The following is a 25,656-nucleotide window of genomic DNA, read 5'->3' on the forward strand; positions in this document are numbered from 1 at the left end:
CTATCTGCCTACCACCAAATGGAGAGAAGTATAGGAGAAACTATCAGGAAGATTGTTTAGGAAAGCAGTTAAGGTCTATACATGTCTAGTATGATTTGTTGAATGGTAGTCTATTTGCTAGTAAGTCTCATCATAATTCTCCCACAATTCATCTAACAGCTATTTCTATTACATCAACTTGTAATAGCATTTATTATATAGATGAATATATATGAATAAAGTATAGTACACATAGGCATAAGATACCATGGTATAATACCTTTGAACAATGAACAGTTTGACAAATGAATGCCCAAGCTGAAACATGTCTTGACTGAAGGGCAGGAGTTAGAGGCTACTGGCAAGAAGTGGATGAATGGAAAGAGGAATGGTGGGTGAATACAATTCTAAGAGTCAATAAAATACAGTGTTTCCTATTCACTTGAAAAGAATTTTTATAGACTTTAGGAGAGGATAAAAGTAAAGGAAAGTTTAAGGAAAAAGGTATCAATCATAAAACAAGATCACAAAGCACAGCTCTATTCTGGTCCTCTGATTGCCTATGATGCTACTGGCAGTTTTTGTCTATGATTAAGAAATATCTAATCCAACAGATTTAAGTTTCTAAGGAGTAGGCAAAGCTACAGCTATAACTATCTAAGAAGTAAGTGACCACAAAGAACCAACTAGGGGCAAACTTTCCTAAATATAAAATCAAGATAGCTTCACAAAGCAAACAGAAGTTCTTATAATACTTTACTGGGACCCAACTTTCAGAGGTGAAAATAAATATGCTTATAATATAAATATATATATTATAACAAATATAAATATATTTTCATTCATATTATAGGAATTCAGTGAAAAAGAAATCCAATGTGAAACCTATGTGAACGCATTGAAATTACCATAAACCAGAACAAGGCAGTATCCTCAGTATTTTTCTTTTATAGATTTACCATCTAAATCAGAGTTTCTGGATAGCAGAACTTATTGATATTTAAGCTGGAAAATTATTTGGTGTTCAGGGCTATAAATTCAAGTAAACCCAATAGAATGTGCACACACCTGGCTGTCATAATAATTTTAAAAAAATCTCTAGACATGACCAGATATCCCCTGAGGAGAAAAAGTACCCAGAAAAGAACTCATATAAACTTTATTTTCCCTTCCTTGCTGCCAAATTTCATAAATGAAATATAGGTGTCTTCATTTTCTGTGAAATTAAATTCAAAGTTAATTAGCATTTATTTCCTGTTCATGCTGATAGAAGACTCAATGACTTAATCACATTTGGGGATTATTTCTATATATCTTTGTGATGGATATTTATCTGTCCTTAAAAATTTACATCAGAAGGCCACATAACCACTTTTCAAACTTCACAGAACCATGCAGATGTAAATTCATGCAACACAAAAGCACACACATAAGAACTGACAGCCATATGCAAAAGCAAAGCATCTTAGGAAAAATAAACTGACAATTACTAAATGCCAAGTAAAAAGCAAGCCATCAGTCCGGGGTACAGTTCAGAAACAGAGAACTTACTTAACATGCACAAAGCCCTGTGCTGAAATAATAATAATGATACTTCAAACAAACAGGCTAGAATTTAATAGCCTAAGAACTCAATTTGAATAACACTGATCAAGGTGCCTTGGGCTCATAAATTGACATATTTAATTGAAACTCTTTATACTACTACTCAATTTGCACCTTTCTTTTTAAACTGGTCCTTACCAAGAAGAAAGCATTAATATAATAGGCAGTTGTTTTTTTTAATTACAGGATGTTGAACAGTAATGCTTTTCCAGTATATTTTCAGAAAAAAAAAAAGGTCATCTAGCATAAATGTGAAATGGGTTGTAAGTAAAATCCAACACGTATTTCAATCTCAATTTATATCTGAAGAAAATCAATTTAAGGAAAGCATTGGTAACTGACAGAAAGTAGAAACTCCCATAGGATAGGTTTAATTTCAACTGCTTAAAAACACATTTGTGTTTTCTAAAGCCACATTAGGTTTTACTCTTTGTCAGGTCATGCATTATTCAACATTCTCAATTTACCATCTACCTTGCTTTATTTGCGTAGTTAGCTTGGCACTCAACTGCATGGAAAACCATCTTTAAAACAAACACTATGCTATCCAAATAACTATCTGGGAATTGTCTACCAAAAACATTTGCTATTGCTAGCTATAATTTGGAGAAATCCTCATGTTTTTTAAGTTTCAGTATTTAGGTTTCTTTCTGTCCAGACTCTCCCCTTAGACTACTCCCTCTCCTTTTTTAACTGTAGCCCAGTGCTGAGGATTGAATCCAGGGACACAATACTGGCTCAACAAGCACTCTACCACTGAGTTCCACCCCAGCCAAGGGTAACACAGCCACATAGCGCCCCCTTCACTAAGGAGGAAGAAGCACAATCAAACCAGTATGGCATGTTTCCATTGCATCTAGTGTTTGTACTCTGAGTACTTGTATTCCCTTAAAAAATAATAACTATTCCAGAGAACTGCTTATATTATACAGTCATCTGTGACTTAAAAATGAAAATTCTTTCTGAATTTTAATCAAGTTCTTTCTTTCAATCAAGATAGCTTCCCTCTCACGAATTGAGAACAGCTGCTGAAGACTGACTGCTTACTCTCCCAGGAGGCTCTGAACAAGGGGAAGTATGTTTTTACACAGCACCCTGAAAACAGGCGAGGAACCAATGCTCTAAATCAGTGGTTGACAAGTAGTTGCAGTAAGCTGCCAGTCACTCAATTACATCTTCAACATCTAGAATAGCTAATATGGGGCTGGAAATGTAGCTTCGTGGTAGAGTGCTTGCCTAGCATGCAGGAAGCCCTGGGTTCCATTCCTCAGTACCACCTACACAGAAAAAGTTGGAAGTGGTAAAGCGCTAACCTTGAGCAAAAGAAGCTCAGGGAAAGTGCCCAGGCCCTGAGTTCAAGCCTCAGGACTGGCAAAAAAAAAAAAAAAAAAAATAGAATAGCTAATAACAGCATATTAAATGGTTAAGTATGATAGTTTCTAAGATTTCTGAACTATTAAACTTATCAAATGTTACCAAAATTAGAGATGTTTATAGATGAAAAGAACCTAGAAGGGGAAGATACTTAGCCACCAAGGTCTAGGAAAATTAAAATGCTTGAATTCTTAAAACTCTCTCCTCGGGCTGGGAAGCTGGCTCAGTGGTAGAGTACTTGCCTTGCATGCACAAGGTCCTGGGTTTGATTCCTCAGCACCACATAAGCGGAAAAAGCCGTAAGTGGCCCTGTGGCTGAAGTGGTAGAGCGCTAGCCTTGAGCTGAAGTGCTAGGTGACAGCGCCCAGGCCCAGAGTTCAAGCCCCACGACCAAAAAAAAAAAAAAAAAAAAATCTGTTAAAACTCTCTCCTCTTGCTCAAAACTATTAGCAATAAGATTCCCAAAGTTACAGGAAAGTTGGTGATACTACACTAAGAGTGAAGGACTTACTTTTAAATTTCAGCTATTCTAGAGATGAAAAACATTTCCAGAAGTTAGTTTTTGTATTGTAATATAATGTGATGTCTACCAGATGAGAATTAAAATCAGTAGGCAAAAACTGAGAATTAGCTATAAACACAGTTCTTACAACAACCTGGGAAATGAGTAAGATTGATTTTTGCAATTTGGAAATTCAGTTTTGCTGTATTATAACTCTCTCAGCCATATTATAACTCTCTACTCTAATTAGGGATCTTAAAAACTGTTTTCAAATACTACTGATGAAAGATTAATTCCTCTCTCCATCTCCATGACCAAAGCTCCTTGTGAGCTAAACATATACATTACACCAACTGATTGCATTCTATAATGTATTGTATAAACACTAGCATCTTTCCAGCATAGATTTTCTAAAACACAGTTACTCATAGAAATCAGAAACATAGTTTACTTAGAAATCAAATACAAAAATAAACCTACATGGTCTTAAGCGAGTACTTTCATTATTTTAATTAGCTCAGTAAATTACAAAAATGGAAAAAATAGTATTATAAAAACTTTCGTTTTATCTAGAACTTCATGCACTGAGCATTCAGACACAAAATTACCATTAGGCTGAAAAGTTAATTGAACATTTTCCCATTTAAGAAATCTCATGCACTACACATAGCACACTATTTAGTGACATGCCAAGATAGAAGTGTGATGACAAGCTACACAGAGACATACAATATGCAGATTTTTGTCCACAGTGAAACATAAAACTTACCCGTTCTCACCATAAATTTTTTGAAAGAGTCTAAGAAACCAGAAAACCAAAAATTAAAAATAGTAATAACCATTTTCCCCAGTTGGCTAGTTTCTAAACATTCAATGTCTCTCAGTCTATTGGAGATGGACACATCTCAAAAGGTTTTCTCTTTAGCCATATTTGATCACGTGTCAAGTTTTCATGGACATCATATCTCAACACAAGACTCAGATCAGGTGAAATGTAAATATTCTTGCTCAAATGAGCTGCAAATCCATATAATAACAAAGTATACTACTTACCAGCAACTAAGTTAGGCTTATATTACTCATTAATTTGGCCTGATCAGATTTGTCCATCCTCAAGTTCAACACACTCAACATTCATTTAAAAAAAGGCAAGTAACATAAACTATAAATTATCACAAAATGGCCACAACAGCATTCATGTAAAATTCAGCCGACAGTAAGATTCATGCATTTTAACAAAGTTTGCCTAAACTTTAAACTATGAACAAAAAAAAAAATTACAACTTGAGAGTCAAAAAAAAAAAAACCTAGGTCAAAAACAAAAATCCAGTTTCATGTGATTTGCAAAGTCATATTGTAAGAGAAAATTTTTTACACACACACACAAAATCAGACAGCCCAAAATATGAGAAGCACACAAAACTAACTACAATCAGACTATTACAGAAATGCCTGGACATGCAAATAAAATCTAGAAATATCACTGAGATGAAACTTCACATGACAGACAGAGTAGTAGCACACACTTAAAGCTAAAGGCAAGATTTGCATATATACCTGCTTAAAATAGGCCTAAGAGTTGTGCATTTTTTCCCTCGAAATGATTAAAAGTTTTCTCAAAGCAAATGAAAGTTTTACAGGATGCTTCAAAATGGCACACGACATGCAGAGTTGAACAATCTGATGCTGGGGGGTTTTTTTGGGGGGGGAGTCCCCCCCTACAAGAAAAGTCACACAAAGACCATCTAGGACAAGCGAAATTCTTGCACAAACACACTCTGACCTCTCAACCATCAGTCGTTTCTTGTGCCTAAGTTGACTGGCCTCCCGGATAGCCTCCCACTTCTGCAAGTCGGCCTCACTGCAGGGACCAGGGGTAAAACTGATGGGAGGAACAGAAGTCCCCAGTGTCCAAGACTGAATCTTGCGAGTCAGCATATCATCCTTCTTCTGCCGAAAGGACGGAACTAATATTCTACAGCTAGTACTCTTTTCTTTGGGTGGGCATGTCCTTTCCAGAACACAGAGAAATTTTGCTTGAATTTCCGGAGGCAGAGTCCAGGGTTCAGGAAAAGGGACTGGCTGGTATCTATCGGGGGCCCCAGACAGAGGTACTTCTTTCTTCTGTGCTGGAATTCGGCGAACAATCATATCATCTTTTTCTAAATCTGGAAGTACGAGGTCACCCTCTCTACATTGCAAAATTATATCTCGCTCTACAGAATCATCTTGCTCAGAGAACCTTCTAAAGTCTTCAAAAGCTCGGAGAACACAGGGATTTGCATGGAAAGCCCTTGTTTTTCTGACAAAGAAATCATCATTTTCTAAATCAGGGTCCAAGGCTGGCATCTCAAGGTCATCTCTTCTAAAGCCTGGTGCATGAGGAAGGTTCTTTCTGCGTGTTATAAGCCTTGGGCCAGAAGTGGGATCAATTCTGACATTTGTTTCAGAAGACAAGATGTCATCAGAGTATGTTTGGAGAGCCTGAAGTAATAAAAACTGACTGAAGCACAGAAAAGAGAAACGAAGGGAGAGTCTGATTAAGTATAAGAGAGAAAAGGTAATTAGGAACAGACTAACTAGGCCAGAGGTAAATTATTTTATGGGGAATGGGAAGAACTACTGCTAACAGACAACCTAGCAATTAGTACTATCATTCATCACTGTCCTGGGTGCTATTTAAAGAAGCAAGTACAGGGTGCACTTCCCAGAGAGGTGGGTGCTGACAAGGCCTCAAGATCACCCACAGAACAGCTGCCCACTTCCTCCTTCCATATCCCAGGGGCCTCATCCCGCTACTAGAGAAGAAATGATCTTAGAAAGTTTCAGGAGTTGTGCAAAAAAAAAAAAAAAAGAGTACCAAAAAAAGGTCAAATTGCTCTAAAGTTTTAAAAAATAGAACCTGGGGCCTGGCGCTGGTAGCTCATGCCTGTAATCCTAGCTACTCTGGAGGCTGAGATGTGAGCATTACAGTTCAAAACCAGCCCAGGCAGGAAAGTCTGTGAGACTCTTATCTCCAATTAACCACCAGAAAACCCTAAGTGGTGCTGTGGCTCAAGTGGTAGACACTCACCTTGAGCTGAAGAGCTAAGGGACGTCGCCCAGGCTCAGAGTTCAAGGCCCATGACTGACAAAAAAAAATAGAACCTGGGGAATTTTCTTCACATTCTCCCAGATTTGTCCTTCCCTGTCTCTTCCCTAGAAATTATTTCTTTTCTTTATACCCACAAAATACAACACAACTGTAAAATTAGTAATCCTTCTCAAAAAGCCTATGTTGCACTGGCTTTCTAAAAGAACAGGCACATGTAAGTATACATTGCCGGGCAACATTATTTTTTGTACTAGTAAACAACGTTGAGTCCTGCGGACTCCCAAACTTATACTCTCACGCAAAAAGTGGTGTGTTGTTACATGTTATGCTTTGGTACTCAGTCTATCAAGTTAAGGTTCTATGATCCAACACAGTCAGCCTCAGATTAAAGGAGCAGCAGAAGCGGGTGGAGCGGGGATCTGAGCTCAGATCCCAAGCAGGCAGCTAGCTCATGCAGGCAGGGGCACCTGTGCTCAGATGAGGCAGCCCTGGTCCTGCCGGCTGCGTGGGTATCCCGTGACTTTAAGGCCCATTTGGTGGCTAGTTCCAGCAAGAGTGACGGTCTTGGGCGGTTGTCTAACCTACGCTCTGCTTTCTGTATTCTATTAAAAATGATGGAGCTTCTGTCAGAGCCTGATTCCTCTTCCTCTGAGTCTGAATTTCTTCTACCGCGAAGTGACAGGGAGAAAGGAGGAACAGAGGAGACAAGGAATTGAAGAATGAAACTTCTAAAACCAATTAAGCTATGGCTGCCTACACAGAAACAGGCTTTCTAAGATCCAGATTCTAAGGTGACAAAAGGTTGCTGCTTACACACTCTTTCTGTGTAGCCCAGGCTTAGCCTGGAACTCATGCTCCAACTGCCTCAGCCTTGTGGATAATGGGATTTGGTGTGCACCACCATATCAAGCTCTGAAGCTTATTAACGACGTTTATTTCAATTTTAGAAATCTCATAGATGTCAATGTGAAAGCCTCTATCACTCAATAAAAATGCACATAGAATGCACCAGGCCAAGGTATGGGATGAATTCTGGGAAAACAGAATCATGCATAAAACAAACCTGAATCCCTGAAATTCTTTATACCATGGTTTATAATTCTCCCTTTTTATTCTTTTCCAGCTCCCATCTTCTGGGGTCCAACATTTAGGAAGAAACTGATCAAAAGAATTCCCTGGGTTTGGCATGACTGGACTTAGCCTTCGCAGATACAGATCATCCTTGACAATGTTGGGTAGACTTGTGATCCTTTCTTCTTCCTCTTCCAAATAACAAGAGGAGATTGATGTCTCTCGGATTGCTGGCCATTTCTCCACCTTGGTGCCCCAAGTTTTCCTCTGGTTACTGTTCAAAACATCCAACCAGGTTAAGATAACTGTGTGAGCAATTTGTGACCCAGAACACAAAAAGCATGCATTCTGCCTCACAAAGTTTACACCACAGCAAATGATCACGCATTCTCATCATCACCGGTCCTAGAACCATTAAAGCAGTACTTCGGTTTAGTTACAAGAATGGCCAGGTACACATGGCCAAGGACACTGAATTGGAAGCTGTGTTAAAAGAAAGGCAAATTCCAAACCAATTGGGTGTTACTTTCTGAATTCAATCAGTAACGTGATAGACATTCAGATCCGAGACATATATATTTCTGACAAATCTGTCTCTGACCTCAGTGTGGGTAGCCCAGTGGCCAATGTGTCAGGAGAAAATATTTGCGGATAAGAGTTGGAACAAGTAGTTTTTGAGACAAAACTCTCAGGTCTCTTTTTCGCTTGGAATCTACGATTGGCTAAGTCATCCGAAATCACGTCAGGCAGCCTTCGTTCATCGTCACTGTCAGAATCACTCTCTGAAGCACACACCTCCTTACAGGAAGTTGGATTTGAAAAACAAGCCTCGGCTCGGCTAATTTGTTGAGAACTAAAAGGATTCTTTTCCTGTCCACTAAGATCAACCAAAAAAAAAGGAAAACAATAGAAGAAAACACGACATAACTCACAATACACAGTATCAGTCATCCAGCAAACTAAAAACTACCAATAAACTTTCAGCCATGCATCTAAAAGAAGACTTAGAAAATTATACACCAATGCTCTAAAACAGAACAAGTATTTTCAAGGTAAGTATGACTAAAAATAGGGATGAGAAAAAAAAATTCTCATTGGTGAAATTCATTACTTACAAAATACGTTCCAAAAGCTGATCTTTTTGCCTTATTTCCATACCCCCATCAAATTCACATAGCATACAGAATCCCAAAATCACATCTCATCCCAGTACCTTGAGAATGTTCCATCTGCTTCTGTATAGACCGGGCTTGCCCAGCTCCTTCGGTTATCCTCATTTTTGTCTGGCTTTTTCTTCCTCAAGGGTGCCGGCATATAGGATGCCTGTCTACTTTTGTTGGGTAAAAACCGATTGAATGGTAAAGCAGACTTTGGTTCAATAGCCGAAATCCTTCGATAGGACATGTCATCTTTGTTATAATCCTGCATTCTGAATGTCAATTCTGAATCTGTGTCACTTTCACAACCTAAAATAAATTAATTAATCAATAAGCACAAGAATTTGCTGGGCCCTCCAAATTATTCTCCTAACTGCAAGTCCTCAACAGGTCTGCTTTGTCTCTTTCTCTGGAAAGCCTGTGCTGCTCTTGTGAGCTGCGGGGAATATTTTTAGAAATTTGTTGTGAAGTTGTGATAAGATCCATTAGGAGGAATTTGCTTTGCATGCTGGAGATGCATGCAGTACATTCTTTTGTTGTTGGACATTTGAAACAGAGAAAGTCCCAGTTCACTGCTGAACCTCTGTTTCTTCCCCATTGTCTTTGTCTTCGGGATGTTTCTTAAAATTAGTTCATATGATGAGCAAATCTAGCAATCACCATAGATGCTTAAAATAACATACATAAGTAATTCTAGAGAAACTCTCGTTTCAAATGTAGCTATCAAATCTACCTGAGGGTAAAGATAAGACCCAAAATCTGTAATCCTAGTGACTCAGGAGGATGAGATCTGTGGATGGTGATTTCAAAGCTAACCCAGGCAGGAAAGTCCATGAGACTGTGACCACCAATTAACCATAAAAAGCTGCAAGTGGAGGTGTGGCTCAACTGGTAGAGAGCTAGCCTTAAGCAAAAAAAGTTCAGCTCAGGAACTCAGTAACACCACCCATGCCCAGGAATGGAGGGAGGGAGCCAGGGAGGGAGGGAGAGATAAAGGGAGAGAGAAAGGGGGAAAAAAGGGGGGAGGGAAAGAGAGAAGGAGGGGGGGAAGGAGAGAGAGAGAGACAGAAAGAGAGAGAGAGGAGTTAAAGACTAGACTGGGTGCCAATGGCTCATGCCTATCATACTAACTACTCAGGAGGCTGAGATCTGAGGACTGCAGTTGGAAGCCAGCCTGCGTAGGGAAGGCTATGGGACACATATCTCAAATTAACTGCCAAAAGACCAGAAGTGAAGATGTGGCTCAAGTAGTAGTGTCAACCTTGAGCATTAAGGAATAGCACTCAGGCCTTGAGTTTAAGTCCTATCACTGGTGGGAATGTGCACACACATACGTACGTACTCCACACAAAATGCGCAGGGGTTGGAGCGATCCTTATAAAGCAGCCTCCCAAAACAAAACAAGTCCACATGAGAGACAGATACATAGGATCATGTCTGAAGTCCTAAAGGAATCTCAATTCTTATGCCTAAGAATCCAGAACTCATGGCTTCTTCTAATGAATATGGAAATTATATTAAGAATCTTGTACTTTTTTATTCCAAAAGATAAAAACAAACTCAAAAGGAAACCCTTTGCAATCGACTAACCACTCAAGGACAGATAGATACAAAGAACAACATTACTCTTTCAAAAAGAAAGCCAGGCTGTTCTTAAAAACATAGGAAAAGAGCAGAGATAATCCTTCAGATCCAGTTGGGATCTGCTGTTCTCTTCTCCCTGTCTCTTGTGCATTTATTCATACAGTTTACACTTGTTGTTTGCCTCCCACCAGACTACTCTCTGAGCCACACCATTGTATCTGATTGTAGCCTCTCAGCAAGCTCAGCACCTGCAGGGTTAACCTGAGCTGAGTGTCTTACTCCACCCTCTTGCCTGGCAGGAATATACACAGTAAACAGTACTGGGAATAGCCCACAGGATGTGGTTTGTCATGCAGCTGTGACACAGGGACAAGAGGAGAAGGAAGAAAGAATAGACCAAGAGGATTACAAGTCAGTCTAGTGGGTTTCCTTTGCTTTTTTTTTTTTAACCAACTCCTAAAAAGAAGTCATTTCTCTTATTTACAAAAACAAAAAAAAAAATCACCCAGGATTCTTGTCAAAATGAACATATAACATTTTAAAAGTAAACTGTTCAAATTTTGAATCTTTCAAGTTTGAAATTTGTTTTACCCTGGACAGTGCGCTACAGTTTGTATTACTGTATTATTTTCTCTAGTTTTGTTTTTGGTTTGGTTTGGTTTTGTGTCAGTCCTAGAGCTTGAACTGAAGGCCTGGACACTAAACTTTAGCTTTTTCGCTCATGACTAATATTCTATCACTGAAACTACAGTTTCACTTCTGGCATTTTGGTAGTTCAGTGGAGACAAGAGTTTCATGTACTATTTTGCCTAGCCTGACTTCAAACCATGATCCTCAGATCTCTGCCTCTAGAATAGCTAGGGTGAGCCACCAGCACAAAGCAACCTCCAAACTCTTTCAACAAGGCTCATTTACAAATATTTTCTGGGGACCAGAAAGCAATGTGACTATGGCCCTTGCTTGGGTTACACACACTTAGCCCCCAGCCCAGGTGCCTGAGGACTAGAATCCCATATCACTGCTACAAGTCTACTGAATGGCTGAAATCTGCAAAGCCTACACTTTCTCTTATTCTTCATTAACAACATATAAATGTAAACAATGCATATGGTAGCTTCTTTAGTGAATAAAATAGTATGAGGGTTTGAGAATTTCAGTCTCTGTGTTTACAACTTTAATCACACAGATTAATTGTAAGCTCAGATTTATTTCCCTAAAGCTGTGGCAATTGTCATTTGTGCTATGAAAATGTCAAGCTTAGAAAGCAAACATCCAACAAATGCAGTACTAATTATAAAAGTTCATGCTTCAGCAGGCATTCACACCTTTAAAAACACTATTACAACTCCGAAGCTAAAGAATTTAGGTTTCTTTAGGGTATTTGCTGATGTTTGAGGAGTTTTTCATCCTGAAAGTCTTAGTAGAAACATTTAAAAATATAATGACATATTTATAAGATGATTTCTTTGTTGCTTTGTATGTCCCTCCCCCACAGTATAACCCCTGCTTTCACTGTATTTGATGTTGGTATGATTTGTGGAGGGGAAGGGAAAAAACAAATGGTGTAAATAGGGATACAGGTGGACTCATTGCAACAATGAGATGTACAAATCGTTATGTTGAAAAACGAACTTTACAACTTTGGGGCGGGGGGGGGGAGGTTGGGGAAGATGGAAAGGGATGGGAAAATTAAAATTAAAAAATATATATATAATGATGCCCATAATAAACAAGCAAAGTAAAATCCCTACTATTCAAGCACAGTTCACAAGCAGAATTGACAATTTTCTCATGATGATGGTAGTGAAAGCACAGAAACATCAAGAAAAAAAATGATTTCTGGGGCTGGGAAGTTGGCTCAGTGGTAGAGCGCTTGCCTTGCATGCCTGAGGCCCTGGGTTCGATTCCTCAGCACCACATAAGGAAAAAGAAAAAAGCCGGAAGTGGTGCTGTGGCTCAAGTGGTAGAGCGCTAGCCTTGAGCTCAAGAGCTGAGGGACAGCGCCCAGGCCCAGAGTTCAGGCCCCGCGATCGGACTCAAAAAAAATGAATAAAATCAAAAAAAAAAAAAAAAAAAAAAGATTTCTTTCTGGTGCTAGCAGTCTAAAACCATGGCCATAGGAATGTTAGGTTAGATAAACATTCTGCCACTGAGCTACAATCCTAGCATTTCAACAAATTTTACTTGTTATTTCAGTCTACTCAATCTGCTCACCTAGTAGCCATTGAAATAAGACCGATATTAAAATAATTGCTTTGAACAAAGGTTCCCTCGTCTAACTTTTTGTGTTAACAGATTTCTTTCATAAATGCTCTGTCTTGGGTTAGCTCGACAGAAGTCACTATGCTACCATGTGACCCAATCCATCAAAAGCTTAGAGATAATTATTGAAATAGTTTTTCATTTAATGAGAGCTGAAAAAAAAAATAATCTCTTTACAAATAATAAGGTGGTCAAATAAAGTGGTCAAATCCCATCTAAAATTAGAAGGAAATACATGGAAACTATCTTCAATGTGAGGGAGACAACAATAAAGTAACTAACAATGATTCCATAAGTCCTTGTTAAAAGCCACTGAGAGGTGCAATTTTTGCCAAACTAGCTCTCATTACATTATTCTACTTTCTCTTATTCCCAACTTTCTCTGTCTAGGCAAACCAAACTAAACTGAGAGCCAAAACTGCAACTCACCGTCCCGTCCCCCTCTCAGTGTGATATCTGAGGAGCAGCTGGTCAACGACCTGGAGCCCAAGGAGTCCAAACTCTCAAAGGAATCTTCCCTCTTATGTCTACCTGGAGGAGCCAGAAATTCTCCTCGGTCAGGACACCAGAAATCACTATAGCCACTGTCACGGCCACTTCTGTTCAGGCAGCTGGAGTCTTCAAGTGCCTAAGGAGAACATTTGAATGGTGAGTATGTTAGGAGCAGTAGCTCAAGCCTGTAATCTTAGCTATGTAGGAGGCAGAGATCAGGGGCTCTCAGTGTGAGGCAGTCTGGCTAGGTACAGTTCCATGTGCCTATTATAACAGTGATTCAGGAAAGCACAACTAGGAGGATCACATTTCAGGTCAACCTAAGCATAAAAATGGGAGCCTAATTGAGCACCAGTGGCTTATATCTGTCATGGCGGGCTGAGATTGGCAGGCTCAAAGTTCTAAATCAACTCAAGCAGAATTGTCCATGAAACATCATCTCAGCAAAGGAAATCTGGCCACTGTGGTATTTTCAAGTCATCCCAACAAACTACAGGGGAGTCACTATCTAGGAACACACCTAGGAAGGAAGCAAGACCCTACCTCAAAAATAGCCAGCAAAGAACGGGGCTGGGGAAGATCTCAGTGGTATAACACCTGCCCAGCAACAGTGAGGCCCTTAGTTTAAACTCCAGGACCACCAAAAAAGAAATAAGAATACTGTGTTATCATAAACCTCAAAAAGCCAGAAAATATATCTGGTTCAAAATAACAATAAGAACATGTTTGATATTGCTGAATGGAATAGTACAGTCAAATTTAAAGTAAGAATAGTCTAATAAAATACAGTTTATTAAAAAATCAAATGGCTAAAGTCAATAATTGTTTATAGTCTTCTGGCCAAATAAACATAAGAAAAAATCCAAGAAAAAAACCAAAAGTGTTCATTTAGACATCAAAAAGGAGCTTTGTCAGTAATACTATACAATTACAATATTATGCAATATTCTACAATATTTACAGGAAATATTTAGAGTGACTTATGTTCAACAAAACCATAATGTTCATAATGTTAATGTCCTATAAACCTTCACAACTAAGTTTTGTTGTTTTTTTAAAGAGCAAGAACAATGGGTCTATGCATAATGGATTCATTTATTTTCACTAACTACAAAACTGGAATCTGAGGTGCTGGCAGAAAGGTTGTCTTTCTTTTCTTCTTTTCTTTTGGTGTTGGTCCTACTGTTCCTGAGCCTTTTTTTTCAAGGCTAGTGTCCCACCACTTGAGCCACAGCTCCACTTCTGGCATTTAGGGTGGTTAATTAGAGATAAGACATTCCTGCCCTGGCTAGCTTTGAACCAAAATTCTTATAGCTCAGCTTCCTATGAAGCTTGTATTACAGGAGTGAGCTACTAGAACCCAGGATGACTGCCTTTCTTGACAAGTCAATGGAAACACACTGTTTGCCAATATATATAACATTTACTTTCCTTGTTTTGCTCATTTAAGAAATGCCAAGGCTGTTACCAATATGTTTGTAAGTTATACTCAAAATAAGCATTTTTAGTTACTAGTCGTCTGAAATTTAATGGCAACACTTAAGTGAAAATGCTAATTTTCAAAGCTTAGTTAAGTAAAAATTACCAGTGTAACTTTTAGGTGAGATTTCCTAAAACAGTTTAAAGAACCTAGGAATTACTAAAAACAAAATTTATTGTTAATATATAAACTTTGATTTGATCATTGTTCAAGTTTTTTAAATCTATGAAAATTAAATTGGGAGACTCAACAGACCAGGAAGTCAATCACATAATGAATAATAAGGAACAGTTATGAGATTTCCTGAAAATTTTTCAAAGGAAAAGAACTCTTAGGGGACTCATGCTAAATATTTCAAAGTGAGTTATATCTGAAATTTATCTTAAAATGGTTAAGTAAAAATCACAGAACTGAGTGCCAGTGACTCACATCTATAATCCTAGCTACTCAGAAGGCTGAGGTCTAAAGATCATGGTTCAAACCAGTAAGGACAAGTAAATGTGAGAAACTGTTATCTCCAGGTTACCCACAAAAAGGCAGAAACAGAAATGTGGCTGATGCGGTAAAACACCATGATCTGAGTTCAAGCCTCCAGCCATGCCCAATGCAAAGAGGGGAGGTGGGAACACAGCAATAGACCAGCTTGGCACACACACACAAAGCAAACAAGAAAATTTAAATTGAGTCAAATCTCAATTGGATTTATTACTTTCTCAACTTTTCTTTATGCGTGATTCTGACATGGGAATAGGGCTGAAAATGTTCTCAATGAAAAATTAGCAGCTGTCTGAGGCACACTTCTGACTCACACCAGATCCATCAATTCATGGTTCAGAAGTTGGACCAGTGTTTGAAGTACCCATCAGGTCTAGTAGATTTAAGTAAGATTTCACATGCTTTATGTGCCAGGCATCCTGTCATTGGTGTTGACACTGCATCATGAAAATGTCAGCCTCTTCTACATCTGCTGTTCCCATGCAGATGGGGAGACTAACCCTACGGATGGTACAAACAAAATATGGATCCAAATGTAAGCCGATTACATTAACTCCTTCCAGTATCTTAAATTTATGACCCGCTGAGCTAACAGACAAGATGATTTTTCATATCATAAATGTTAAAAATGATTAATGGCAGGCCACTTCAGTTGCAAAATAACCCTAGTCTAGCCATGGAGCTTCCTTTGGGAACACCTTATATGACAAGTGTCCTAAAATGATTTCCCTTAAACCTGACTCTAGTATAATAGTGTTTATAAAGGTTTTGTGCCATTACTGGGTTTGAACTCAAGGATAGTACGCAGTCCCTTAGCTTTTAAGCTCAAGGCTAATGCTCTATCACCTAAGCTACAGTTCCACTTGTGGCTTTTTGGTGGTTAACTGAACATATGAGTCCCATGGACATTTCTGCCTAACCTGGCTTTGAACTATAATACTCAGATATTAGTATCCTGAAAAGGATTACAAGTATGAGCTACTGGTGCTTGGCAAAAAAAAAAAAAAAAACTTAATTGTGTGTGTGTGTTGCCAGTAATGGAGCTTGAGCTTTCACTTAGATCTTTTGCTTAAGGCTAAGGTAGGGGTGTGTGTGTGTGTGTGTGTGTGTGTGTGTGTGTGTGTGTGTGTGTGTGTGTGTGTGTGTGTGTGTGTGTGTGTGTGTGTGTGTGTGTGTGTGTGTGTGTGTGTGTGTGTGTGTGTGTGTGTGTAGATCTTTTGCTTAAGGCTAAGGTAGGGGTGTGTGTGTGTGTGTGTGTGTGTGTGTGTGTGTGTGTGTGTGTGTGTGTGTGTGTGTGTGTGTGTGTGTGTGTGTGTGTGTGTGTGTGTGTGTGTGTGTGTGTGTGTGTGTGTGTGTGTGTGTGTGTGTGTGTGTGTGTGTGTGTGTGTTGCCAGTAATGGAGCTTGAGCTTTCACTTAGATCTTTTGCTTAAGGCTAGTTCTCTAGCACTTGAAGCACTCCTCTTCAAAAACCAAGTATTTTTTTTAATCCATAGTTCAGATTGGCTATAGACATTATCTAGTTAAACTAGGAAAGTATGTAAAGCACAAAGATTTTTATTTTAATAAAACTGAAACCAAATCAGTAATATATTCACACATGTCTCCCATACAAATCCCTACTTGGCAATATTAGAATAACAGAATCACAAGAGATAGGTTTATTTGTTGGGTGGGTGGGAGGTGAGGAGAGCTTAATCATTCTTTTCTTTCTTTTTTTTTTTTTCCCCTCCTGATCCTGGGGCTTGAACTCTGGGCCTGGGCATTGTTCCTGATATTCCTTTGCTCAAAGCTAGCATGGCTTTTTCTGAGTGGTTAGTTGGAAATGAGAATCTCACAAACTTTCCTATCCCCAGGAGGCTTTAAACTTCAATCCTCGAAACTCAGTCTTCTGTTTAGCTAGGATTTCAGGCATAAGCTACCAGTTACCCAGCCCAAAGGTTCTTTTTGCACATTGACCTTGATTCAGGGGACAGTCATGGCCTTTATAAGGTCATTCCTAACACAATCTTTTGTATTGAGATTATTCAGCCTGACTCACAGTTATAAAATGACTCAAAGGCCATAAAGAGAATGAGTCCATGAGGCAAAGCCCCACATCATTTTTCCCTAAATGGTTTCCTAGCTGACACCACCGTAAAGCAAGGTTCTTCTGGGCCCTGAGTTTACCCTCCTTCAGGGCAGGGTCAGCGAACTCTGATGACTGTGTTCTGTGAGGTTCAGTCATTCACTCAAAGTGAGTGTTTGCTCAACTTCTAGGTCAGAATGCATGTACTGTACTCTCTTCTCTCCACCAAGACAAGACTGATACAAAGAATCTATTACAGTGCTGTCAATTCTTTAATTCAAAAAAAGGAAGCTTTTTAGGCTCTACAATCTCATCTCACTACTATATTATCTGTCTAGGATCAGACAAAATGATTTTTTTAAACTTTTAAAGAGAAGGATAGATGTACGGCAGGGGTTATATATTCATCATGACCTGAAATTTCTAAGATCCAACTGTAATTATCATTTACATCCTTACAGTGTGTCAGAAATGAATACTGAACATCTTGTTGGCATTTAATCTTCAGAAAAAATCCCCTAATATAGGCATGGTGGACCTAGTCTATAATCCCAGCATTCAGGAAACCAAGGCAAGAAAATATCAAGCTTAGAGCAAGCCTGGGCTCCCTAGCAAGAGCCTAAAAATATTCATTAACTAATTAATTAAAATAGCAACCACTGTTAATTATATGTTGTTTTGTCATTCTAAATATGTAAGTCTGTGTGTTCTTCTGAGCCTTGTAAATTGGCCCTGAGGAATAAATATCCCCCACAGAGAAATTGGCTTTCACATAGGGTTTCACATGTGAAGATCTGTAAGAACTATGGTCAGTCTGGAACATAGCTCCTCCCAGATAGTCTTTAAGCATTCAAAAGGCTGTTATTTTGATTCCATGATTTGAAGGAATCAAAATGTATATGGAAACAAGGAGTCTAACATTATCATGGTTTACTTAGCATTCACTACTCTTGAGGAAACAAAATCAGTATCATGACATTGGAAGGAAGAGATGACTCATGACAAGAACATATTAATATGAGGAAACTGAGTAACTTTCATAAATTTGAATAGCCCCCAGAACTGCCTTTTAATTGCAGGTCGAGTTCATAATGAGTAGAAACAGTTAAGTTATATGGTATGTAATTTCAAGAAGGAAATTAATGTATCATCAAATTACCTAAAACTAAGGGAAAAATATCATCATGCATAGCGACTCTTGCCTATAATCCCAGCTACATACTTGGGAAGCAAAGACTTGGGAGGATCCTGGTGCAATGCTAGCCCAGGAAAATAGTTGGTAAGAACCAATCTCATCCAACAATCATGTTGTGGGGAGTACACTTGTGGGAGCATGGAGGTAGGAAAACTGAAGTTCAAGGCTAGTCCTGGCACAAAGCAGGAGACCCAATCTAAAAAATATCTAATGCAAAAATGGCTAGGGTGTGGTTCAAATGGTAAAGGACAAGCCGAGCAAATGTGAGGCCCTTATTAAAACTTCAGTCCTATCCCCCCCCAAAAAAGAAAAAAAAAGGTAGAAGAGGGAGGAGGGGGAGGAGGGGGAGAAGAGGAGGAGGAGGAAGAGGAGGAGGAGTTGCTATCCATGAAAAAGTGCTCTGGAACAGACTAACTCATTTATTAATTGTAACATCTAAAGCCAGCAAAAAAGTAACAATCCTGCCTACCCAGTCCAGTGCAAAAAAGATAGTCAAAACTGCCATATTCATTCCAGATGGAAAGAAAGAAGAGAAGACAATGAGAAATTAATATTAGTTACAGTAGTCACCTTATACAAGTGTAATTTCCTTACCTTAGTCAGAGCTTGTCCTAAAAGATTCTCAAATGCTTTCAAATTAAGATAGGGACCATGATAGCAGGGATTACTTTGTGCTTTTCTTCCCAGCCAGTACAAGGTTATCAAAACCTTAAAAAGAAAAAAAATAGCATAAACAACATCAGTTGGTTTAGTAACTAATTCCAGCTTCAAATGCAGGTGATATATATATATATATATATCACCTGCATATATATATATATATATATACACATACTCGTATATATATATATATATATGATAACTCATATACTACTTTGTGATTGAAAGGCAGTCTTTTATATTTACTGAAGAACAGTCATTAGAAATCTTAATCATTCTTGCCAGGTTTTCTTGTTTCTGAACAAGTTCTCAGGTCAAAAAGCTCAGACTAGGCACCACTGGCTTATGCCTATAAACCTAGCTACTCAGGAGGCTAAAATCTGCGGATCACAATTCAAAGACAACCAGGCAGGGCAGTATATGAGACTCTTATCTTCCTTAGGCAGCCAAACTGGAGTTGTGGCTCAAGTGGTAGAATGCTAGCCTTGAGCAAAATGTTTCAAAGACAGTATCCAGTCTGTAAGTTCAAGCCCCAGTACCAAACCAAAGACAAGAGAGAGGGGTGAGGGAGAGAAATGATGCTTTGGCTCAAAGTGGTAGAGTACTAGTCTCGAGCACAAAAGCTCAGGAATAGTGCCCAGTCCCTGAATTCAAGTACCAGGACGGGCACAAAAAATAACTAAAACCAAAGCTTTCTATTAGACATTCTTCTATCTATATGTTAAACACATTATGAGTCTAGGGTGAACAATGAACTAGACTTCTTAAATATTCAGTGTTTTCCTTTTAAGTCCAACCTGAATGCTTCCTACATGTTCACCTTAAAGTCCTAAAATGATTTTGCCTTTCCCACAAAGTAAAATAACCCCCAGCTTCATAAAGGTCATTTAACATTTTATACCACATGTAAGTGTATTTAGAATTTCTGGCTGGTTGATTCCTAGGCAAAATATTATTTTTAAAAAACATACAATATACTAAGTACAATTTTTTATCTAATTCTTACAAAAAGGAAAAGAAAAAAATTGGTTTAGTGTTTCATCAAAGTAAATATATCTTACATTTTTCACTCTCCTATCAGTCTCTTCTTGCCTGTAAAGAAAAAGAAAATATCTATTAGGCAATGTCCATGGATTTTCCATTATTAGCTGAAAACTCCTTTTTATTTTAAGGTTCTATGATAAGGTTCAGACCAAATGATAATTTTTCCATAGCCACTGATACAATTAAATACATTGGTCACTCTCTACCAAAAAAAAAAAAGGTAATTTTTGATGCATTTTATCTATTATAGTCTGACACTTTAAAAAGCAATTCATTGACAGTTTGTTCCAGGAAAGTTAGAATGTGTTTGTGACTTTAACTGAGCATCACTGTCCCACAATACTGTGAAATTTGGGAAATTATGTAATCACTTAATCACAATAAAAAAATTTTTTTTAAGTAATTCATTTTAAGCACTGCTTAAACCCAATTGACAGTTTAAAAACAAAATCAGTCTGTGTTCATGACAGGAAATTTAAGATGCACGAAAAAAATCTTTAAAAGGAGGATAAACACATTTTGCATTGACTTTTCCCCCCATTGTTCACGAGGGGTATTGTCCAAGTTTCCAAGAGATTCCTGTTCAGAGACCATGACTCCACAGAAGTTGAAAAACTCAGTTTTTGAAAATATAGCCATGTAAAAAATGAATAAATAAAAATAAAAAATAAAAAAATAAAAATATAGCCATATAAACTGGGCTTTTGTTATTTTGTCTCCAATTAAGGAGCAAAAAGCCAGAAGTGAAGGTATGGCTCAAATAGTAGCGCACCTGCTTTAAGAGAAAAAAAGTGTGAGTACAAGTTCAAGCCCCTACCTACCAAAATAAACATGAACCTCCACCTGAAGAAACTGCACAATGTTACAAGACTCATCGGACTCTTGCTTGCCTGTACAATATTTATAGAACAGCTGAGAGACAGATGTCACCTGATGTTGAAGAGCCAACAGTATGCCATTTGTACAAAGACATAGGTCACATTACGAATGTTTTACATCGTGATAAACAAACCATCAGTGAACAAATGGCCTCTAGAATGGTTTCTCAGCCTAACCAGAAGTGGTAAAAAGAAAAATGTACACCATATACATACATACACATATTCCTTTTTTTTTTGTCAGTCGTGGAGCTTGAACTCTGGGCTTGACGCTGTCCTTGCACTCTTCAGCTTAAGGTGAGCGCTCTACTGCTTGAGCCACAGCGCTACTTCCGGTTTTCTAGTTGTTTATTGGAGGAGATAAGAGTCTGACGGATTTTCCTGCCCAGGCTGGCTTTGAACAACAATCCTTAGATCTCAGCCTCTTGAGTAGCTAGGATTATGGGCATGAGCCACCAGTGCCCGGCTACATATTTCTTTTTATAGTACAAACATAAACCAAAATGAACTTAAGAACAAGGTATACCTCCCACTTACTATTTTTTCTTTTTTTTAATCATGGGGCTTTTTTTTTTTCCAGTCTGGGCCTGGGTGCTGTCCCTGAGCCTTTTAGCTCAAGGCAAGTGCTCTACCATTTGAGCCACAGTACCACTTCCAGTTTTCTGGTGGTTATTTGGAGATAAGAGTCTCACAGACTTTCCTGCCCAGGCTGGCTTTGAACTACAATAATCAGATCTCAGCCTCCTAAGTAGCTAGGAATACATGTGTGAGCCATCAGCACCTGGCTTACCTCCTACTCACTCTCTAAAAGCATCTCACCAATAAAATTCACCAACTCTCACACTAGTGGGAAGTATGTAAATTTGTACATTTATATTCTTATCTCACTTGTATCTATTTAAGCTAAATATATTCATATTCTATGACCCAGGAATTCTATTCCTAGGTAAGGGGCTGCCAGCAGTGCTTATCTTTGTTTAGCTAGTCATAAACAAGAATATTTATAGCAACATTTAGATTAATACAAAAATCTGGATCATGTGCATAAGTCTGGAACAGTGGGAATAATTATGGAATATGTACATGATTAAATATAATAGAGAAAAAATGAGGATGAGCAACCTACAACTACATTCAACCATATGGTGCAGTCTCAGAAATGATGAGTAAAAAGAAAAGCTAAGCACACGAGTACAGATTATATGAATGAAATGAAAGAAAGTATAAAAACATGCAAAACAAAGATGTGCTACAAATGAGGACAGCGATTATCTTTGTGGGAGAGAATCATAGATAGAAATCATGGGCATGCTAATCATTTGTATTTTTATCTGGAAGCTGGCTAACCTAACTCTGTTCAGTTCCTAAATAAATCTTTGAATTTTACATTTTTAAGTTTGTGATTTACAAAGTATTATATGTACTCTATAATCTATTATATAACATATTATATAATAGTACATATCAATAATTAGTATACATTATGTATAGTATGTGATATATATTATATATTAAATACATACACATATGTATATGTGTAAATATATAAATATGCATATATGTACATGAATATGAATACATGTAAATATATTAATGTAAAGTTCATATAGGTTATCTATATTATATATGTCATATATATTAATATAGATTATACATACTATAATTCAAAAGAGTAACTAAAAATTTCACATGCAAAGGATTCAACTTATCTTCAGTCAAAACTTATCTTCAGTAAAATGAAATCATCTTGTAAAACTTAAGTTTTATTTTAGAAGTCATAAATCACACAGAAACTGACAATGATAAATAAGAGTGGTTAGATTAACAATCAACATATGTACCATAATATCAAGTTACCTTAAACACACACACACACAAATCAATATTCAGTACAAAGCTGTATTGGTCCCATAGTTATCCCATTTTCATAAGAACCTGAAATAGGACTTATTAATAAAGAAGCTCTCTTGAATCCCTGAGCTCCTTTCTACCACCCTCAATAAAGGCCAACACACTATCCTCTTTTGGTATCATGATATAGCAATCATTGGAAATACAAGCTTATTCTGTTAGACACAAGAGCAGTGACCTTGCCATTATTGCCCTTCATTCACTTTACATTCCCTTCTAAATATGAGCATTTACAACGTGCTTTTTGGACATGGTGATATATTGGCCAGCCAAATGAGTGCCCTATCACTCAAACATGACGTCAAGAATTCAAGTGGTCAATGATTTGTGGGAATAAAGAGTGCTCTCCTCTCCTCTCTCTCTCTCTGCCTCTCTCTCCTCCCTGTCTCCCTCCGTTTCTCACTCTTGTTCTCCTCGTCTCCCTGTCTTTCTCTCTCTGTCTCTGTCTCTCTGTCTGTCTCTCTCATCTCTCTGTCTCTGTCTGTCTCTCTGTCTCTGTCTCTTTCTCAACATCACTGCTTGAAGTCAGGAAATAGGCAGCAACTGGCCTGGAATAGCCAGCCACAGGGCACAACCCCAAGTCCTTTTAAATAGAACAGACCTGCGGGTAACAAGAGCTCTAGGAGCCTGCCAAGGTACTGCACAATCCATCAGAACCAAAAATAAGGCAGTGTATCTCCAAAGTTGAGTAACTCACTCAAAGCACGTGTGTCCCTACTGGATCGGGCATAATACCATGCTTAACAAGCCAGGTAAGCCGGGTGCCTGGTGCCTCACACCTGTAATCCTAGCTGAGATCTGAGGATAGCAGTTTGAAGCCAGCTTGGACAGGAAAGTCCATGAGACTCTTTTCTCCAAATAACCACCAGAAAACTGAAAGCAGTACTACGTAGCTCAAAGTGATAGAGCGCTAGCAAGCTCAGGCAAAGTGTCCAGGCCCTGACTTCAAGCACCACAACCAACTCTGTCTTACATACACACACAAAAGCCAGGCAGTTGGAGTCAAATCTGGTTCCCCACTGCCTGTATTAATTTGTGCGATTTCCTTGACACTAAAGCTTCAACTTCTTTCTGGTAAATTGTGAAAGTAAGGATAAATTGCTCCAGATTAGGAAGAATTGTCCTTAAAGTCGCTAGTTTACAGTCCTCTGCTGATGAACATTCATCAGTACAGACTGAGAACCAGTCCCTCCTATGCTCACTCTGCCCCATGACCCCCACTGTGCTAATGCTAAATGCAGAAACTGTCATCAAAACCTACCTGCCTACAACTCCCTCACTTCATCCTGCCGCATTTTCTTTTTGCTTTTATATTTATAACCATTTATTACAGGCACATTTGGGGGATCAGGGGAGGTTGCTTTGTTTTTGTTTTGTCTTTTGCACCAAAAATCCAAAAAGGTTTCTGTTCTGGTCTACTGCTATATCCCAAGAGACTTATGACAGGGTTTACCCACTCAGGTCATATAAAAACATTCATTTACAATGCCTAATAACATGGCACACAAATGTTCTCAAACATTGGTCAGATACATATATCTGAGTTACACAAACATAAGTTGGGGGGGGAAGCCTAAAATGATTTAAGAAAAACAAAACAAAGAAAATACAGAAGATCTTCAAAAATCACATAACATCAAAATAAACCATTAATTTGCATTTGCTTTCTTAACATATATCCAATTTTAACTAGGATAATACGTTGATATTCATAATAGGCTGCTTTAAAGCTGTTATCTTTAAAATTGCAATAAAAAGTACTCCTTTTAATCATCTATCAATAAGTTAAAAATGATAGATACAAAAACAAAGGCCAGTTTGAAGAAAGTAAGCACAAAACATAAATGCTACTCTCTCATGCAAAAGACCAGAGAATCTATACCTGCATCAAACCCCAAATACACTGTTAAAATGGATAGGTCAATAGTATTCAAAAATAATAGGGAAGAAAAACTATCCTGAATACTCTGACAACCCGTATTCTAATATTTTTGGATCATACTCAAACATTTAAATCCAATGCTTCATTGTGAATGCAAAATACCCAATATAGTTTAAGTATTCCATGCTACCAATTGAATATTGTAGTTTTAGTCATTCTTTTACCACCTGACAAAAGACCAAAGATACATGCCCTTCACTCACCAGCTGTCACCACCCAATCCTTACAGCTCTTCGGTATTCATAACCAGAAATTCTAAGGTTGAATCTCCTTATTTCACTCAAGAGACTTAAAAATACTCATGTGAGTGTATCAAGAAGTCATTTCTAACAAAAGATCCAGAGAAATCGCGCCGATGCCAACTCTCTTTAAGGGATGTTATACCAGGTCCTGCCATGAGGAGGCAGCTCGCCAGAGGGCTCTGGGCTCTGTCCTCCACTTTGACCAGCTACAAGAACCTGCTCATATGACTCCATTTTCCCTGGCCTGGACTCCACTGAGAGATTTTAAATGTGTGTAACCTACACTGAACAAATAAACAAGCCATTTCAAGACTATCCCTAATTATTCCTCTTAGCCAAACCATTGGGGGAACAGGCAGTGGCCAAAAGAATCAACTTCTCCCCTGACATACAAAGTTTTTCCCATTCAGAAGAGGCATTTCTGAGGAACATAATTTGGGCCGCTCTCTATTATCCTTTCTCTGGCCACAGAAGGCTTTAAATAAGTATCAGAAAATATTTCTAGAGTAGGGTCCAACAAAGGTCAATCTAAGTATGTGGTAGTACATTGATTGTCCAAATTGCCCATGTTAGCACATTTTAAACCAGCCCACTGCACCCATTCTCAGAGTATCAGAGTCTG

At 38.2% G+C, this 25,656-nt stretch overlaps 1 protein-coding gene across 5 annotated transcripts in view; it reads right to left on the minus strand.

Annotated features, from left to right (window-relative positions):
- The window catches only part of Lmo7 (LIM domain 7), a 191,151-nt gene that overhangs the window by 43,263 nt on the left and 122,232 nt on the right, over positions 1-25,656 (minus strand). For 2 of the 5 annotated variants that reach the window (XM_042685401.1, XM_042685399.1), the window contains exons 5-9: positions 20,079-20,109; positions 18,952-19,065; positions 13,058-13,256; positions 8,839-9,091; positions 4,230-4,259 (exon numbers count right to left, since the gene is read on the minus strand). In XM_042685401.1, coding sequence (XP_042541335.1) covers positions 4,230-4,259; positions 8,839-9,091; positions 13,058-13,256; positions 18,952-19,065; positions 20,079-20,109 — 627 coding nt within the window. Of the gene's footprint in view, positions 1-4,229; positions 4,260-5,243; positions 5,964-7,617; positions 7,900-8,838; positions 9,092-13,057; positions 13,257-18,951; positions 19,066-20,078; positions 20,110-25,656 lie in introns of all 5 variants that reach the window. The other 3 variants (XM_042685403.1, XM_042685402.1, XM_042685400.1) reach the window with 3 other exon arrangements.

Source organism: Dipodomys spectabilis, unplaced genomic scaffold, assembly GCF_019054845.1.
Source record: "Dipodomys spectabilis isolate Male_0828 unplaced genomic scaffold, ASM1905484v1 ptg000095l, whole genome shotgun sequence".
NCBI lineage: Eukaryota > Metazoa > Chordata > Mammalia > Rodentia > Heteromyidae > Dipodomys > Dipodomys spectabilis.